The 20,810-nt window shown below is 34.9% G+C and overlaps 1 protein-coding gene and 1 pseudogene across 1 annotated transcript; both read right to left on the reverse strand.

The window, feature by feature from the left end:
- Positions 1 to 7,901: 7,901 nt before the first annotated feature.
- Positions 7,902 to 12,829, reverse strand: LOC112770552 (uncharacterized; annotated as a pseudogene).
- A 669-nt stretch (positions 12,830 to 13,498) lies between these two features.
- LOC112770553 (protein MAIN-LIKE 2-like) lies at positions 13,499 to 14,403 on the reverse strand. Its single transcript, XM_025814892.1, has 3 exons — positions 13,907 to 14,403; positions 13,720 to 13,807; positions 13,499 to 13,624 (listed from the first exon to the last, which is right to left on the reverse strand). Exons 1-3 carry the CDS (start codon positions 14,401 to 14,403, stop codon positions 13,499 to 13,501), a joined length of 711 nt encoding a protein of 236 aa, XP_025670677.1.
- Positions 14,404 to 20,810: the final 6,407 nt, after the last annotated feature.

Here is a 20,810-nt window from a genome sequence, read left to right on the forward strand (position 1 = left end):
TCATAGCTCTCTCAACAAGTCCAAATCTCATTCTCCTACTCCCTTCTTCTTCCTCCTCAAATCGCTCTTGAAAAATTAATAGTATAAAAGGGATCGGAAGAAGAGAGTAGGAGAATGAGATTTGGGCTTGTTGAGAGGGTGAAGGTAGGAAAAGGGAGTTGAACAAACATAGTTTTAACAAAAATATTATTAACATTACATCAATTATGTTTATTGTTAGTGACAGAATTGACAGTGAGATAACATTGATGTTATTTTAAATGTTTTGGAACAAAAATAGGACGATTAAAAATTAGGGATTAAAATAGGATTCACTTCAAACGTTGAGATCAAAACAGTACTTTACCCTAAAAAGTAAGAGGAAATGGTCAAATTAGTTCTTGAAAGATTACTCGTTTTTAAATTAGTCCCTAAAAGATTTTTTTTTTAATCAATTCATCCTTTAAAAATTTTAAATTAGTCATGTTAATCCTTTTGTCACTTTTTTTGTTGACGGTGTCAAAATTTACTAATGTGGCACGTTAAGTGACACCACAACACACTTTTAGGAGTCTCAATAGACTATTAACATAATTAATTTATGAAATTAGATCAAATCAAAACCTAATTAAGGGAAGAACTTGAGGATTGGAATCTCTCAATTTGGGGTTGATTTAATCTAAATTCATAAATTAATAATATTAATAATCAATTAGGACTATTAGGTGTGTATTGTGATATTACTTAACGTATCACATCAATAAATTTTAACATCGTTAACAATAAAAATGACAAAAGAATTAACATGACTAATTTAAAATCTTTAAAGGATGAATTTAATTAAAAAAATCTTTCAAAAACTAATTTAAAAAATAAATAATTTTTTAAAGACTAATTTAACCATTTACTTTATAAAGTAATAATCTTACGCAACCTTTTTTCAGAAAATCACCAAACCTAAAATCTTATACAAATTAAAAAATGTGTAAATTTTGCACTATAATACATATTTTATTTACCATAAAAAAAATACAGATATCTTGTTACAAATAATATTTTCTTTTGTTGGCATATTTTATTTACAGTAAATAAAATGTGTTATTTTTTAAACAGATTTTATAATTTATAGTTATTAATTAGTTATTATTAAAGTTTTTAATAAAATGAGATTACATCTAATAATATAAAATTATATATATATTTTTTTGTTAATAAGTGTTGGTCAAATTTTAATAAAAATAATAGTTTATAGATTTTTTTTTTTTTTGTTTATTGTACAATCAAGACAGTAAATTTTTTTTATGATATAGTACTGAGAATAAATTTTTTTAATTGTTAAAAAAAATTGAGAGTGTAAAATATAATTTTAAATTTTTTATTACTTTTATTTTATATTTATTTTTAATTTTATTTATAAAATTAATAATATGAGATCACACTTTATTCTCTCAATTATTAAAAAAAAAATTAAAAAGATTTATTCTGTATAGCACCTGCCAATAAAGGTACAAAGAAAACTCCAATAACATGCACAATGCACAAAGCTTTGTGAGGAAGAGAGAGTATGACAAACCGACCAATAAATGTATGGTGTCTCGACATCAGAGTCTGCTTCATTCCCATAAACACAAATTCAGATTCTCACGAAGAAATTGAATCGTTTGAGTATTTTTGTTGGTGGAGTGTTAAAGTGCGTCAAGTTAATAGTTAAAAATAATTATATAATTTAATATGTTTGATTAAATTAAAATTTATTGATTCTTAATTATTAACTTTATATCATTATATGTATGTGAGTTTTTATTATATTTTTTATTAAATTTAACTAATTATTTTTAAATATTAACTTTATATAAAAATAACTATACGTAAATTTTTAAAATTTTGTTTATTAGGAATTTTCTACCGAGTTTCTTAAGAAGAATGTCATAATAATTTCCGTAGAAATTTGTAACGGTGTTATTTTATTCTTTAAAGGTTAATTTAGGAGTTAAACCCCAAAATGGTCTCTGAGATTAGCGTTATGTACTAAAATTGTCCCTGAAATTTCAATTGCACTAATTACGTCTCTGAGATTGAAAAAAATGTATCATATTAGTCCCTGACTCATTTTCCATTAACGATATGATGACATGACATAATGACGTAGACTGTAAGTGACACGTGTCACTTCATGATCTAGCCACGTGTAATGGTGTGATGATGTGGTGATCAGTGACACGTGGCATGCTGACGTGGATGGCTGTGCCACGTGTCACAATGTTATTTGGTCACGTGTCCGTTTGTGCCACGTGTTGCAACAGTATTCGTCTACGTGTCATCTATTATGTCATCGTTCTATATGCACTAAATTAGTCCCTCACTTTACATAGACCATCTCCAGTAGGAAACTCATCACAGTTTCTGTTTATGGCCCACTTGTCATAAAAAGTAACTTCACATCAGTTTTTGCGTAAATTTAAAAATAATTCACTATTAAAAGATATTAATATTAAATAAATTCATATATAACAATAATACACAATAGATTAATTAAATAATTAATATAAATTATTAATTAAATAAAAATTTAATTATTTAATTTATTTAATTATTATAATTATTAATAAATTAATTAGAAATTAATTACTTAATTAATTATTAGTTAATTAATTAATATAAATTATTAATTAAATAAGAGTATTAATATTTAATTTAATTAGTCATTATAATTATTATTAAATTATTTATTATTTAATTAATTAATATAATTATTTAATTAATTAATATTTTATATAATTATTTATTTTTTATTTTACTTGCCACTTGGCAATTATATATTGGTTAATGGGAGTCCCCATTCAGAGGGACTCCTCTTCTCTCTCTCTTCTTGAAAAAAGTGAAGGAACTCACTTCAGTTTTCTCCAACGGTCCAATTCCTTTTTTTTCTGACTAAATAGTAACTGGGCTTCTGATGCTCTTAGAGCACCTCCAATGGAGAGTCCCTCCCTCACTTTTTTCTGACACAATGGGACTCCAACCGTTGGAGAAAAGAATAAGGAAGTCCTCGCACAAGTCCCAAGGAAGAGGAGTTCCTCCTTAGACCATCTCCAGTAGGGAACTCATTCCAGTTCCTGTTTATGACCCACCTGTCATAAAAAGCAACTCCACATCAACTTTTGCGTCATAAATAGTAAATAGGAACTCAAAGTATCTCTCTTCTCTATTAGGAGGAACTAACTTTAGTCCCTATTGTGGTCCCACTTAATTAATTAATTAATTAAAATACTTGAAATAAATATAATTAATTTTTTTAATAATGTAATTTAAATATTTAAATTTAAAAATAATTCATTATTAAAAGATATTAATATTAAATAAATTTATATATAACAATAATACACAATATATAATTCAGGATTACACTAATTTGTAAAATTATTTAATACAAAAAAAAATATAATTAAATTCTATAGTTGACGACAAGCATTGTGAAATTGCTATATGTGTTCAATCAAGTCCTCTAATAGTAGCAGAACTTTAATTTCGTAAACTTGGAAGAAGATAAAGAAGAATAGTAGATAGTGTGAGAATAGAAGTGTATCTAAGTGGTATATATAGAGTAACAAAATATTAATTTATTAACAATAACGGTAACATAGTAACGGCCAATGAGTAATAGCTCAAATGGCATAGTCTCTCCATACTCAATTAAGAGGTTGCGGGTTAGAGTCTCCTATCTTTGATAAAAAAAAAAAAAAAGTAACATAGTAACGGCTATTTTTACAACAGCTAGTTTTGCAACGGCTAAATTAATATAATAATATAAATATAAATAATATTTAATATTAATTATGATATAAATAATTAATATAAATTATTAATTAAATAAAAATTTAATTATTTAATTTATTTAATTATTATAATTATTAATAAATTAATTATAACTTAATTACTTAATTAATTATTAGTTAATTAATTAATATAAATTATTAATTAAATAAAAATATTAATATTTAATTTAATTAGTCATTATAATTATTATTAAATTAATTATTATTTAATTATATACTATAATTATTTATTTTTTATTTTACTTGCTACTTGGCAATTATATATTGGTTAATGGGAGTTCTCTCGACTAAATCTCCAAAATGGTTCCTCGGATTGGGCCCCTGCACTAATTTCACCCCTGAGTTTTCAATTGCACCATTTTGGTCCTCGAGATTGAACTCCGGGCACCATAAAAGTTCCCAAGCCTATTTCCGGCCTGAGTCAGCAAATCGGAGTGCTGATCTGGCAAGTAGCTGCCACGGTGGATGTAGAAACGGCTATATGACGTGGACATTTGGTGAATTTGCTCCAATATAGTCTTTACTCCCATTTATAAACCCTAAACTCAATGTGAACCCTATTTTCTTCATCATCCTCTTCCACTTCTGTCTTCTTTCTTCTTCTTCTTCTTGTGACAAATGATGGGTGGTGCTAGTCATGCAGTAGGGAGTTCGAGTCGCTCCTCTTCAACCAGGAACTGGACAAGAACATCAAGTGCAGAGTCTTTTTCCCAAATCAACAACATGGTTTGTAGGATGACCATGCACTTCGAATTTCTCATAACCATTATCACCAGCCCAAATTGGATGTCAGTTTTTAGACTCCTTCCTAACCTTCTCAAGCCTACTTTTGATAACTGGTGGTAGTATTTCCACGTGATTTTTCAGCTTCACCTTATTCTTAGCCATTGTGCGCATTACAAAAATTCTGATTTTCTCGAGTAGTGTGATGATTGGCTTTCTTCGTGCTTCCTTTATCTTTGAGTTAAATACTTCACATGCGTTGTTGCAAATAGAGTCCAACTTTAGCTTGTGACTGAACTTTAACCTTGTCCATGAATCTCCTAGCTATTTTTCTAGATATGCCCAGGCATCCTCGTTAAGCCTCTTAATCTTATCCATTAACTCCTTGAACTCCTGGTATGTAGTGGCCCGTGCACAATCCCACAACAATCTCCTTAGCTCCAAGTCTTTCCATTGTTTGTTGAAATTACGCCACAAATGCCACACACAGAAACGGTGATGTAAATTAGACATCACCTCCCTCATGGCTAGAATTAGACCCTACAACAGAAATTGAGATAACATAGCCATGTTGAGTGAGAACACATAATGATTTACCATAACAGTCCCTAACTTTTACCCCGTGCACCATAATAGACCCTGACTTTTAAAAAATGCACCATAAAAGTCCCTAACTTTCACACTGATTCACCATAATAGACCTTAACATTTATATCGTGCAAACAACATGGTCCCATTCCAATTTTGCAGAATCAGTTCATATTCAACCCAAATAAAATTTACCAAACTTATTTCAAGAACAACTCATAAACGGTTGCTTATGCTATTATGCAGACTTCCTGATTTCAAGAATCAATAATCAATATATCATCATCATTAACCAATGTTAGTCACACACATACAAAATCAAATAAATAATCATTATTTCAATAATCATTAAGTTTTTTGGTGAACAAGCCACCAACATTCCTTCATCTTGTCATACCCAAGCTCTTTATGGTAATTCCTAATATAGAAAACATCTAATGTATCTTCATCAATATCAGCCAAACAACTTTTCTTATTAGGAGAATAAACCATCCTTCCTTCTTTATTTTTTTCAAAGCTACCCCATGATGGAACATAATGTTAATTAGATTTTTCATCTGCATCAGAAATAAAAATTGTACACATAACTCAATGACTATAGTCACAACTCAAAAATCAACAGATTGCATTTCATGGATGGTAAAAGAAAACTTTTCCCTGTTTCATTAGGTAAAAATAGAGCATGTTTAAAACTCATATCCTAACAGAACAATATATGAAACCCTAAACCTTTATCAATGATGAAAACACCCCACCACAAACAAACAGAAAGCCAACTAAACCCTTGAAAATCAAGCTATGATTGTCGGAAAAAAAAAATAAATAAGGGCACTGTGTACTCACCTCAATAACAACAACAATGGTGTTTCCTCAATATGTGAACTCCACGGTGACACTAGCAATCCTGCAAAACTGTTGAACTCACAAACCCTAAATCACCACACTAAGCCTTCACCATTGTCAGAGGAAGAGGGAGTCTAAGTGTTTCGGTGTTGGAGAAAGGAAGGAGAAGATTGTGAGTGATCAAAACCCATATGGCTCTAATGTTTTGTTTTCTTCATTCATGTAAAACGGTGACGTTTTACTCTCCTTAGGTGCCAAAACCCTAAACGACACCGTATGGAACATCCACCGTGGCAGTCACTTGCCAGATCAGCACTCCGATTTGCTGATTCAGGCCAGAAATAGGTTTCGGGACTTTTATGGTGCTCGGAGTTCAATCTCGAGGACCAAAATGGTGCAATTGGAAACTCAGGGGTGAAATTGGTGCAGGGGCCCAATCTGAGGGACAGTTTTGGGGATTTAGTCCTCTTCTCTCTCTCTTCTTGAAAAAAGTGAAGGAACTCACTTTAGTTCCCTCCAACGGTCCAATTCCTTTTTTCTCTGACTAAATAGTAACTGGGCTTCTCCATTGGAAATGCTCTAAGTGACTCATTTTAGCCCCTGAAATTAAATGTCGTGCACCAAATTAGTCCCTTCACCAGTTTTTTCTCATTTTTTTCTATAAATTCAAAATTCTTAATATTTTTGAATACATTAATTTCAATTCTATTTTTTCACATGTTCTTCAAATAAAAGTGTTTTTATAAAATATTTTTTCTCTTACGAATACCCTAACCGCCGACTTGGAGTTGACGTGAATGCTTTTCAAGCACCTTCACTACCATCTCTGACCTCTTTCAGTACTTTTTTAAAATATTTTTTTTCTTGCGGATACCCCTAATAACCGCCGTCTTGGAGTTGACGTGAAGGTATTTCAAGCTTTCCTCATTACCATCTCTGACCTCTTTCGTCTAGACTGCAGATGTCAAAGATGGTAGTGAGGGTACTTGAAGTGTCTTCAATCTAGCTCATTTACACATAACAAAAACGTATATTTCATAAGAAAAAAAATGTTAATTTTAATTATTAATTTCTTGTTAAAAACACATTTTTTTTATGAAAAAAATGTGTCTAATCAATCATATAATTATTTTTTTATAATAACATACTTATATATTACAAAATTTAGCAATGTTAAATTATTAAAAAAATTATATAATTAAAACTAAAATCTTAAAAATTTTTATGAAAGCACTTGTATTTAAATGATATATGAAAAAATAGAATTGAAATTAGTGTATCCAAGATATTAAAATTTTAAATTTAAAAAAAATGAGAAAAAATTGGTGAAGGGACTAGTTTGGTGCACGACATTCAATTTCAGGGACTAAAATGAGTCACTTAATGCAAAGTAAGGGACTAATTTGGTGCATATAGAACGATGATATAATGGATGACACGTGGACGAATATGGTTGCGACACGTGGCACAAACGGACACGTGGCCAAATAACATTGTGACACGTGGCACAACCATCCACGTCAGCATGCCACGTGTCACTGGTCACCACATCATCATTCCATTACACGTGGCCAAATCATGAAGTGACACGTGTCACTTACAGTCCATGTCATTATGCCATGTCATCACGTTGTTAATGGAAAATAGGCCGGGGACTAATATGGTGCATTTTTTTCAATCTCAGGGACGTAATTAGTGCAATTGGAATCTCAGGGACGATTTTAGTGCATAACGTCAATCTCAGGGACCATTTTGAGGTTTAACTCGTTAATTTAGTTATAAAGTATTAAATATAACAATATTAATTAGAGTAAATAGCCGTTTCTAACAATGAAAGATTCGGATACCAACAAAACTGACCATGAAAAATTAAAATTAAAGTTATACCCATACAAAATAAATTTTGTTTGACAAAAATGACCAATAATTAATTTTTTATTGATAATTCCGTAAATACTCTCTTCTTTCCTCTTCTTTCCTCATCTTCCTTTTATCAATCAAACTCAACCTGAATTTCTTCACATCTTCCATAGCAGTGCTTCTAAACAACCCAATATCAACAACATCAAACACCATGTGGTATCCACATTATTTGAGAATTGAGATCCCCGGGCCTATCATGCATCATAGCAAACCCAGACAGATAAGTCTCCATGCCGAATCCACCACTACTGCGCCTTTTTAGAATCTTCGCCTCAGCTTCCCTCATCAACTGCCTCACGTTCCCATTTCCTGGGTCCTACAAGTACCCCATGCTCGCGCTCAGATCCAACAATCCCATTTGGATGCAATCAATGCCATCAACGGCTGAAATCTCACCAACGTTCTTCACTCCCTCAACGGACTCAACCTGGCAAATAATCACCATCTCTTCTTGGTAACTACCAAGGTAACCTTCATCTATGTCGTAACCGGAAACCCGGACAACGGAGTGAGCCGAGCCACGAATCCCAATGGGAGGGATCTAGTAGAACGACATGATGTCGATGGCAGATTCTGTGGAATCGATCACTAGAAACATGATCCCCTGTGGGCCTAAGTCAAGAAATTTCTTAGCCCAAGTGGCAGAGCTCTCAGAAACGCGGAGGATTGCGGCGGTGCCGGTGGCTGCGAAAGCGTAGAGACATGGGAGCATGTCGGAGATTCTGCCGTGGTCGTGCTCCATGTTGATGGCGACGAAGTCATAGCCTACAAGTCGGCGATTTCGGCGAGTGTTGGGGAGAAGGAGAAGAGGAAGAGGTCATAGAGTGTGTCGTCATTTTGGAGGCGTGACCTGAGATTTTTGGGAAGACAATGCGGCAGTTGTGTTCATAACAGAGAAAGCTGAGATGGCAGAGGAGACATCGCCGACATAGGATTTGTGGATGCACGGAGTGTCGGATCTGGTGGTGGTGGGGGGTTTTGAGGAGTTTGGGTTTGAATGCAGAATATGAAGGGATGAGGATTGAATAGAGCTTTGGGTTAGTTTGGGAGAAGAGAGAAAAGGAATGTGGTGGTTGTTGGCAAGATGCATATGTTTGGGAAAAGTGGGAATAGAGTAGATCTGGTAGAACAATGAATTTACAGTGGAGTTAATAATGATTATAGAAGGAAGATGAAGAAGGAAGAGGAAAGGAGGAGGGTATTTATAGAATTACCAACAAAAATTTAACTATTGGCTATTTTTGTCGTATAAAATTTATCTTGTATGGGTATAACTTTAGTTTCAATTTTTCATGGTCAGTTTTGTCAGCATATGAATCTTTTATAGTTAGAAATGACTATTTACTCATATTAATTATGTGTGACAAATTTGTACTAAAAAGGAAAAGGTTGTTATTTGTTGTAATTAATTAATGTTTATTAGAAAAATCCAAAAAATAATAAAAAAAAACTCCTCTTATGTTAAAAAAGTGAAATATTCAATTTTAATGCATTAAATAAACAAAAAATTATTACTGCACGTTTTTCTTCTTCTTCTTTTTATTGTTACTATATGTTCTTCTTCTTTCTTTTTCTTCTTCGTTATTTTTCTTCTTCGTTATCGTCGTTATCAACACCACCTCTTCCTCCTCCTCCTCTTTCTCCTTCTTTTTTCATTGAAATTTCTTCTCCTCCTTTCTTTTTCTCTTTCTCTTCCATCATCAGTTATCTCGTTGTTGAAGATAATGAATAATTCAGATTCAGATTGTCAATTGAATCAGAATGAAATTGATTATTGTTTTGAATCCAATCAAGTGACTGAGGTGTGATTCAATTCAGAAGAAAAAAATGTAGCATTAGAGAAAACATTTTTCTGTATTTGCAGCAAATTTGGGTGTAACACAAAGATATTTGGGTGTATTTTTATTCTGACAAGTTTCGTATAATTCAAAACTCTTCCTCTTCCTCCTTCTCATCTTCTGTTGCTTTTTTTCTTTTTTATCTTTTACTTTTTGTTTTACCTTCTCAAGTTTCTTCCTGTTTTACTCTCTTAACAAGAATAAAAATAAAAAAACCAAACAAAGAAGAAGAAGAAACACATAATGCTGCAAAAGTACTTGGAAGATGATAAACTTACATTAATTTAACTAAAAGAAAGAAAGAAATAAAGAAAAAAAGAAGAAAAAAATGCAGCATTAGAAGAAACATTTTTCTGTATTTGCAGCAAATTTGGGTGTAACACGAAGATATTTGGGTATAACATGAAGATATTTGGGTGTATTTAATTCAAAATTCTTACTCTTCCTCCTTCTCATCTTTTGCTTCTTCTTCTTCTTCATCTTCTTATTTCATATTCTCATAATTCTTCTTGGGAAGAAAAAATCAAACAAAAAAAATACATAATGTTGCAAAATCAATAGAAAGAGAAGGAGAAAAAAAATGCAACAACAACAACAACAGTAGTAAAAAAAACAACGATGAAACACGTGAAGAAAAAGGAGGAGAAACGCAAAGAAGAAAGAAAGAAAGAAGAGGAGGAAGAGGAAAAACGCGAAACACGCTATAGAAACCATTGAGTAGCGCGCGTGTTGACACGCTCATATGGGTGAGCGTCCTTTTTGTTGGGTTTGGCCCAACTTATATGACTTGTAATGTGTAGCAATTCTTATAAACAAATACTCCTAAAAAAATTAAAATCTGCCATGTTTTAGTGATCGTAACAATTTCAGAGCATTATTAGTAAAATTTGGGAAAAATATATCTTTTGTGTTTAATTTTTTAAAATATAACCAACGTTTATTTTGTTTTAATTTTATTTTTAGTATTTTAAATATATTTCAACTAAAATTTTATTTAGGGATAAATATTATTTTAGTTCCTAACGTTGAGGGTTAGAATCAAAATCATCCCTAACGTAATTTTTTTATTTAGAATCATCCTTAACATTTTTTTTCGTATTAAAATCGTCATTTTTAATAAAAAAATATAAAAATTTTAAAAAAATAAAAGAAAAGAACGCGTTTTTGGAGGGGGGTGGAGGAAACGCGAAGAGGGGAGGGAAAAGGGAAAGGGGAAAGGAAGAAGGGGAAGGGGAAGGGGACGGCGCCGGCGAAGCTTGGAGCTGCCGTTGCCAACACCGAAAGAAAGAAGAAAGGGGAGAGGGGCTGCGACAGGGGAGAAGAGAAGAGGGAAAGGAGATGCGCCGGCGCTGCTAGGGCTCGCCGCCGCCGTCGCGTCGTCATCGGGAGACCACGCCGCTGAGTCGTCGCTGCTGATTCGCCCACGAGTTGCCGTCAGGGAAGCGCCGGTGGTTCTGCTTCGGCTTCTGCATCTGCTTTTTCTTCTGAATCTGTTTCTTCTTCTGCTTCTTCTTCTGAATCTGCTTCTTCTTCGGCTTCTACATCTGCTTCTTCTTCGCTTTGGCCTCTGCTTTCTGCTTCTGTTCGAGCTTCTGCTTCTACTTGAGCTTCTGCTTCTGCTTCTATGACTGCCTCTGCTTCTGCTTCTGATTTTGATTTATTGTTTTCTGATTTTATTGTTGTTGTGTGTTGATTTGGTTGTTGAATTTGTTGAATTTGTGTTGATTTGTTGAATTTCTGATTCCTTGATTTGTTGAATTTGTGTTGATTTCATTGATGTTGTTTTTCTTGGTGGTGGAGGTAAAGGTGCTGGTGATGGTGGAAGTAAAGGTGCTGATGGTAGTGGAGGGCATTTTTGTCCAAAAAAATTAAAAGGACGATTTTAATACGAAACAAATATTTAGGATGATTCTAAATAAAAAATTACGTTGGAGACGATTTCGATTCTGACCCTCAACGTTAGGGACCAAAACAATACGTATCTCTTTTATTTAACATGTCAGTGTAGGATTGCGCCATATGTGGTCCAACCATAAGCATAATTAAAATATATTAAAATATTAGGAATAAAATTTAAAAAATAAATAAAATATAAATATTGAAGATAAAATTATATTTATTATTTAAAAAATATATTTTAATATAATAATATTTTTATTAAAAATAAAAAATTATGATAAGTGTCATACATATTTATTAGTTAATTATATAAAAAGATTTTTACGAAGTGCATCAATATCATTACATAAAAATAACTTGAATATCTGTAAGAATATTTTTATGGAAAATTTACTATAATAAATAAATTGGGATCCAATATTATTAGATTACATAAAATGTAAAACGCATACCAAAATGTATTTTTTCCATAATTTATATAAATCGTGACAGGAGTACCGCGATTTACCAATACACGTAATCTACTACAGGGGTGTCGCGGATTACGTTCTAGGGAAAATAAGCATAATCCATGATAGGGGTGTCGCGGTTTATGTGTGAATGACGAGTGTGCATAAACCGCGACAAGGGTCTAGCGGTTTATGCGTGAATGAGCAGTTTGCATAAACATAAAATAAAGTAAGTGTATGGTAAACAAAACATACATAACATACACATAAACCCTAAATATCAATGAAAACATGAAATAAACAGCTACGGCTCTTGCCTGTCCTCATCCTCCTCGTGAGAGTCATGTCCAAATGCGCCTAGGAGGTGCGACCCTGTACCACATCGAGCGGCCCGTCTCACTCTAGTTGGCCTCTAGCGCTTCTGTGCTGAAGGATCGACGGGCATGCCCACGCCATATGCAGATGGAGGCGTCCCTCCCATGCCCAACCAACTGTCATACAGTCTGCTAGCAGGCTCATTCAGGTCTACATGAAACTGGGGCTGGTACCCCTAAGGGTCAGACATCTGGGGCTGGTACTGCTGCATATCCTCCATATCTGGGCAGTATCCCTGTGCAACGTCCATCTGGGACTGGGTCTCTGACACCTGATCCTGTCGGGTATGGTGCTGAAAATGCAGAGGGTCGTCATCCCAGATGAGATCTGCAAAGTCGAAATAGAACTGTGAACTGCCGACCTCGTGGTCCATATCCATCGTGAAAGTCGGGCCCGCCAGGTCATCATACATCTGTCCATGGATCTCATGGTATATTTGGGAGCTCGAAACATGTGTAAGAGGAACCTCCTGGGACCCCGCCCCTGCCTGCTCCTATCACTAGGACTAGCAGATGTGAACCCCTGATGTACCACCCCGACGCTGAGGACGGCCATGTCGGACACGGTGATCGGCATGTCCGACTCCGTCGCCACCAGACCTGTCATCCTGAATCATGTCATCCAGCCATCGCCACTCCCGGTCTGTAGCCCGGGTACCAATGCGTCGTCGCCACTCGACGCGCCTGTTATCAAGCACGTCCGGCATCGGAACCTTAGAAGGCGCCTGTGACGACCCTCTCTGTACAACATCCTGACTTATCTCCTCGGCCCTAGGATCGGCAATCAAGGAATCCGGCGACAGAAACCTATGGGTCACTCTGTACCACCATCGCAGAAAGTCTGCGGACGGCCCGGGATCAGGCACCCGGGGAATACTCATAATAGTATCAATCATGTTCTGCCAACTAAGGTGCCATACCTGATAGTAGCTCGGGAACCATCTGTCCCCACCCCTCCCATCCTTGGCATGGAGCCAGTCTATATTCGAGGTCGGCTCAGGCTTGTGCTGAACGCCACCCAGCTGTGGCAGCACCCTATCCACCTGGTGCTACTCAATGACGGTGAAGTATATCAAGCAAGTACATGCGCGCCGTAACCAACTATGCTCCTCTGTGAGAATCTCTGGATGAACAACAGCCATCACGTTGAGCGAAGCATAAGGCTCCCAAACAATCTACAAACATTAACATAACACATTTATTAGTCCATTAGCTAATAAATATATAGTTAATTACATGATAAAAAAGGAAACAAAATCAATAAACTTACATCTCGATCACTTAAGCGGTCCAGCGCTAGGCGACACTGGATAACTCTCTCCTCCTTGCGGTCGGATGTCGGCAAGTAGGTGGCCCACCTGAACGAACACAATGTTATACACATGTATAAATTGCTAATGGGAAGGAACCATAATAAAAAAGTTACAGTTCAAGTCTAACTGTACAGATATGTATACCTGGAAGCCAATGGGAAGGAATAGGTGTCGAATCCCTGCGGCCTGAGGCTAGGAAACTGCCAGAAAATCCATGCCTGCAGTAGCTGCAGGGGGCCTGCCAAGTTTGTCACGTTTCTGTTGACCACCCAACACATGCAATGATATAGCCAAGCCAACACTGCCGACCCCCAACTATAGCTGCCCATATCATCAAGCCTAGCCACAAAGGGCAACCACCATATATGAATCCGATTTCCACTCTTGTCACCGAACAACTGAGTGGAAAGCAACATCATAATATAAGCTCGTGCATATATGCATACGGTCTCCTCCGTAGCATCATCCGACAGCACCCTGAACCTCTCATGAAACCAGTTGAAGTGGACTGTATACTGCTTAACCTTATTCTGTGGTGGAAGCTTGCCAAACAGTTCCTGAAACCACTCCCACACCGGTTTGCCTTCTTCCATAAGCTTCTCAAAATCTGTAAGGCACCCGGATACAGGTAAACCATCCATGGGCAGCCCCAGCTGGTATGCTACATCCTGGAGCGTGATAGTGCACTCTTCAAAAGGCATATGAAAGGTATGCGTCTCAAGACACCACCTCTCAATGAAAGCGCTGACTAAGGGCTCGTCCAACCAGAATCATCTGGCATTGAGCCTCGCCAGGTGGTACAAACCAGCCCTCTCCAGATACGGTACGATCCTGTCATGCAGAGGCATGTTCTGCTGCTTCCGGACACTATAAATGCACCTAGTCGGCTGGAGCATGTGACAGAAGAAACCAAACATATAAAAAATTCAACACTAATTTAAAGTAATCTAACACAAAAAAATACAATATTAAAGTTTAAATAGGTAACATACAGTTCCTAATCACAAAATTCAATGAAAGGTATAAACGATTCAAGACCTTATTCTAAATTAATTAAATACTAAATAAATATTTTATGATTTAAAATAATAATTTAAATCTAAATTTAAAAAACTAAATCATAATCATTGGAAAAATATTATACGAAATACATTAAGTAAAAATAACTAAACTAACCTCTTCGTTTATGCTGTTAGCAACGTGCGCAACGCCGTTGAGTCTGTAAAGACGCGTGCTTCCGCCATAGTCCCGGCCCGATCTCAACTCAACCAACCCACACTTTTCTCTCTTTTCCTCTCTCTAGAAAACCTCTCATTCTCTCTCTAAAAAACTTTACAACTACCACAAATGTAATCCGTGAGACCCTTAAAGCGTATTTATACTAACGCATAAACTGTTAGACCCCTGTCGCGGTTTATACACACTCGTCATTCACACATAAACCGCGACACCCCTATCGCGGATTATGCTTATTTTCCCTAGAACGTAATCCGCGACACCCTTATAGCGGATTACGTGTATTGGTAAACTGCGGTACCCCTGTCGCGGTTTATATAGATTATGGAAAAAATGCATTTTGGTATGCGTTTTGCATTTTATGTAATCTGGTAATATTGGATCCCAATTTATTTATTATAGTAAATTGTCCTATTTTTATACATATTATTAAAGAAAATTTTAAAGGTATCTAAGTATTAAATGTATGAAAAACTTGAAAAACAAAACGATGCCTAGAAATTTTTATTTTTTCAATGTATTAAATATATAAAATACTTAAAAAAATTAATATTTACTTTATATTTTTTATAATGATTTTTGTTAGTGTCATCTATTAGTATTCTTAGAGTAGTTATTAGCAATATCACATAAATAAAATAAGAATAAAGCTTCACATCCAAGCAAAATACTTAACTAAGTCTAACCAAGTTATTATAACTTTTCAAATCACGCGCTTCTTTCTTCTTCTCCTTCTCCTTCCTCATTTTCTTCTCATTCTTCTTTTCTGTTTTCTTCTCCTCCTCCTCCTCCTCCTTCTCCTTCTCCTTATCCTTCTCCTTCTTCTTCAATGTTGCGTCTTCTTCTTTTTCTTTTTCGTTATCGTCATCACCAATAATACCAACATTTTGCGAACATCTTTATTAGTTATGATTTTCTCTGCTACCATCATTAAATAATTTCGGTTCATTTTTTAATTTATTTCGGTTCATTTGTGTGTTAATTGAGGTTCACTTGATGTTGCTGATAAGTATTGACAAAAAAATTTATTCCTTAAGTAATTTCGGTTTATTTCTTAGTTTAATTGAGGTTCATCATTTGGATCCAGAAATGAATTTGATGTGTTTTTGTTAATGATTGAGTCTTTTTTTAGCAAAAAATAAAAGAAATTATTTATTATCACTTTATTCAATTGTATTATATTTAATTTCATTCAATTCAATTTGTCTTTAAAGCTATTCCAACCATTGAGACAAATTATTCATCGATAACACACCTAGACTACAAATGAACCAACAATATTATTAAAGTAAAACCATTGTATAGTACCAAATGAACTAAGCATTTGTCCATTATATAAATTCGAATTAAGAAACATCTGTGTCTAGAATGAATCGAAAATATTATCAAAGCAAAACCATTGTATAATACCAAATGAACTGATTAACCGAACATTTGTCTATTATATAAATTCGAATTCAGAAACACCTGCGTCTAGAATGAATCGAAAATATTATTAAAGCGAAACCACTGTATAATACTAAATGAACCGAACATTGTCCATTATATAAATTCAAATTCAATTCAAAATGTTGGTTTTTGTTAGCAAAATGTTGGTTTTTGTTAGCAAAATGTTGGCGGTGTTGGTGATTACGATAACGAAGAAGAACCTACGTGCGCGAATTTAAAAGAAGAAGAAGGAGGAGGAGGAAACGGAGAAATAGAAGAAGACGAAGACAAAGAAGTTGCGTTATTGAAAAGCGACGAAGAAATTGCGTTATTGAAATACGTGTGTGATACACGTTGGTGTGATAAAAGTAATTTTTATTGAGTTTGAACCAATTTAGTTGAACTTAATGTAACGTAACTAGAATTAACTAGAAAGGGGAATAAACCAGAATTAATAGCAGAGTTCATAATGGCTCCTTAATGTAACAGTAGCCAACCATATAAGAAGAATTCAATGAAAATAATGAAAGTCTTCAAGCAGTAGACGTAGCACAAGCCTTCCAGTCTTCTTCCAATGGAATAAACCTAACAATAATAAGAGATTTAGTGACTAAGGGGAGAGAGCAGAGAGAAGAGAAGAATATTCAGATAGAAAAGGGATTACCACTCATTGCCTACAGCAAATAGTCATTGAGTTGAGTATTTGTTTGCCTTTGCCTCAAACTTTTGCGTATTTGATCTGTTGCCATCTGTCCCTCAACTCTAACTAACTCTGCATTTGGCTTTCTTTGTGGTTGAATTACCCCTTTTGTCCTTACTTCATTTTCTTTACTCATTACAATACTCTCCCCTTTAAAGACAACCTTGTCCTCAAGGTTGAAGTGAGGAAAAGACTTCATGAACTCTTTAGCATCTTCCCATGTGGCAAGTTCTTGAGGAGTGCCTTCCCATTGCACCAACAGCTGGAGTACCTCACTACCGCCCTGCATAATCACCCTTTTGGCTAAGATCACCTGTGGCATTATTATTGGACCTTGTTCACTAGTTGTCAATGGTAGTGGAATATATTGTTGAGTATCATTCCCACGAAACTTCTTTAATAAAGAAATGTGAAATACTGGATGTATTTTAGCACCTTCTGGCAATTGCAGCTTGTATGCAACAGGACTGAGTTTGGTAAGAATTTTAAAGGGACCAAAGAATCTCATCCCTAATTTATAATTCTTTCGTAACACAACCGATTGTTGACGATATGGCTGTAATTTAACCAGCACCATGTCCCCTTCTTGTAACTCCCAGTGTCGTCTCTTTTCATCAGCATGATCTTTCATAAATTGTTGAGCCTTGAAAATGTTAACTTTGAGCCTCTCAAGAAGCTGGTCTCGTTCTTGCAACATAGTTTGTAAGTGAGGTGCATCATTGGAATTCTTGTGGTATCGCATGAGTCTCGGAGGATCCTTGCCAAATAATGCCTTATAAGGAGTCATCTTGATACTGCTGTGGAATGAAGTGTTATACCAATATTGAGCCCACGGGAGAAGTTTCAGCCAACCTTTTGGATTCTCATAGCAGAAGCAGCGTAAGTACATCTCTAAGGTCTTGTTAAGAACTTCACTTTGGCCATCGGTTTGGGGATGGTATGAAGAACTCATTGTGAGTGTAGTGCCTTGCAGCTTGAACAACTGCTGCCAAAAATGACTAATAAAGACCTTGTCCCGATCTGAAACTATGGACTTGGGAAATCCATATAACTTTGCAACATTACTAATGAAGGCTTCAGCAACTGTAACACTATTGAAATCTGATCGGAGGGGAATAAAGTGGGCAAACTTAGAGAGCCTATCAATTACCACCATAATGACAGTGTAAGATTGAACGGAAGGTAGTGCTGTGATAAAATCCATACATATATCTTCCCATAATTGTGAAGGAATCGGAAGCGGTTGCAGGAGGCCCGAGGGAAGCTGATTTTCAGTCTTTGCCTTTTGGCATACCACACAATTAAGGACAAATTCTTTGATTTGACGTTGCATCTTGGGCCAGTAAAATTGAGCACATATTCTCTCAATTGTTCGTGCTATTCCTGAGTGGCCCCCTACCCTGCTGGTATGAAACTCAGTCATGACATCTTGTAGCAATTGAGATTTTTCTGGAATAACTATGCGATCCTTCCACATCAAAAATCCATTTCTGAGTGAGTAATTTGGATGTTCCATCTGGTTTGGGTGTGAGGCTATTGTTAGGAGTGGAAGTGATTCGGTTGGCATTTGAGCCAAAAGAGTGACGAAAATTAGTGGTGTACTTCTCTTCAAATAATTTGGCCAGAGAGATTGCTCGGATTAGGGAACCAGGGCATTGAGCTATCACATCTCGTTTAATATCAGCTTTTAAGCCGCTAACAAAGCAATCCACTAATGCTTCTGGGGGATTAATTTCAGATCTATTAGCCAAGGCAATAAATTCCGAATAATAATCTGCTACAGATCCTTTTTGGGTCAATTTAAAAAGAGCAGCTCGTGGGCAATCAAACAAGGACGGGCCAAATTTAATTTCAATTGCCCTTTTTAACTCAAACCAAGACGTAAAGGGTTGGTTACGTTGCATCATTTGATACCAAGGTACTGTGCCCTTGTCCATATGAATTGAAGCAATTGCCAACTTCTCCTGTTCTGGTGTATTGTAATAATTGAAATATTGATCTGCATTAAAAATCCAAGATATGGCATTCGTACCATCAAATCTTGGAAAGTCGAAATTGAGCTTTCTCGGGCTTGGCATGGAACAGTTAAAGGAAACGGCACCAGACGCAGAGTTCGGATCATGGTCCAGAGAATCTTTTTGTCTCGTACTAGCCGACTCGATGAGAGCGCGCAGTGCTTCAAATTGCTGCTGATTATCCTCAGCCATTTTCAGTGATAGTGCTCGCTGATCCATAGCTAATTTCAGCGCAAACTCACGCTGTTCTTCGATTTTTTGCTCCATCAACGATTGTAGCATTTTTAGGTCTTTTTGGGCATTCTTGAGACCTGCATCCAAATCCTTCATTCGGGTGTTCTCTGCGATGATTCTATGAAAGCACCAATGTAACGTAACTATAATTAACTAGAAAGGGGAATAAACCAGAATTAATAGCCAGAGTTCATAATGGCTCCTTAATGTAACAGTAGCCAACCATATAAGAAGAATTCAATGAAAATAATGAAAGTCTTCAAGCAGTAGACGTAGCACAAGCCTTCCAGTCTTCTTCCAATGGAATAAACCTAACAATAATAAGAGATTTAGTGACTAAGGGGAGAGAGCAGAGAGAAGAGAAGAATATTCAGATAGAAAAGGGATTACCACTCTTTGCCTACAGCACATAGTCCTTGAGTTGAGTATTTGTTTGCCTTTGCCTCAAACTTTTGCGTATTTGATCTGTTGTCATCTGTCCCTCAACTCTAACTAACTCTGCATTTAGCTTTCTTTGTGGTTGAATTACCCCTTTTGTCCTTACTTCATTTTTTTTACTCATTACACTTAATTGCCAAAAATACTTAAATATGATAAAATAAACTAAGTAGAATGGTGCACTCAAGAAATTATGAGGCAAAACAGTCAAAGACAATTTAAAACCGAGGTCAATAAAATAAATTAGTGTTGATATGTTGGACTAAATTTGGATTTTTTAAAATAGAAGTTTATCTGAAATACAGGTTATTAGTAGATTAAGTCAAGTCCTAAATAAATTAATTCTTTTCAATTTTCACAGTGAGATTATATTCAACTTTAGGATAGAAAAAAAATGTACTAAAAAAATACACATAATTTTAAAGTCGAATTAATTTGATTTTTGGTACTAAGATCAAAATAATAAATACTATATAAAAAAAATTGTAAGATTACTACCTAGAACCATAATGCTATTTTCATTGGAGTTGTCTAATTTTTGTCAATAATTTATAAAGTATTTGCAAAATTTCAATTTTTAATAATATTTTGTAATAACTTGGAGAAAACAAAATAAAATAAAAGGTAAGAAATATCATTTCCTATGAATGAATGTAATATTGTGTTTTCACAAATCAACAACACATGATTATGATTGGAAAGAAACGATGATAAAAAAAGTCCCCATGATGTGGGTTTTGTCCAGCCTCTCCTGTAACAAGTAAACATCTTCATTCATTACATTAGAAAATTTAGCCAGTTTTGTCAGAAAGGTATACCAAAATTTGCGTTGCTTAGTGGAAAAAATACCAGGACCACAACACTAACAATAAAAATTTAATGGATGAAATTTATATGTAATTTTACAAGTTAGTACAGTTACCAACATCAAGTCTATATATGAAATTTTCTATTATATTTTTACCTTCTATCCAAACATATCTTAAGGTCAATAGTT

Source organism: Arachis hypogaea, chromosome 18, assembly GCF_003086295.3.
Source record: "Arachis hypogaea cultivar Tifrunner chromosome 18, arahy.Tifrunner.gnm2.J5K5, whole genome shotgun sequence".
Taxonomy (NCBI): Eukaryota; Viridiplantae; Streptophyta; class Magnoliopsida; order Fabales; family Fabaceae; genus Arachis; species Arachis hypogaea.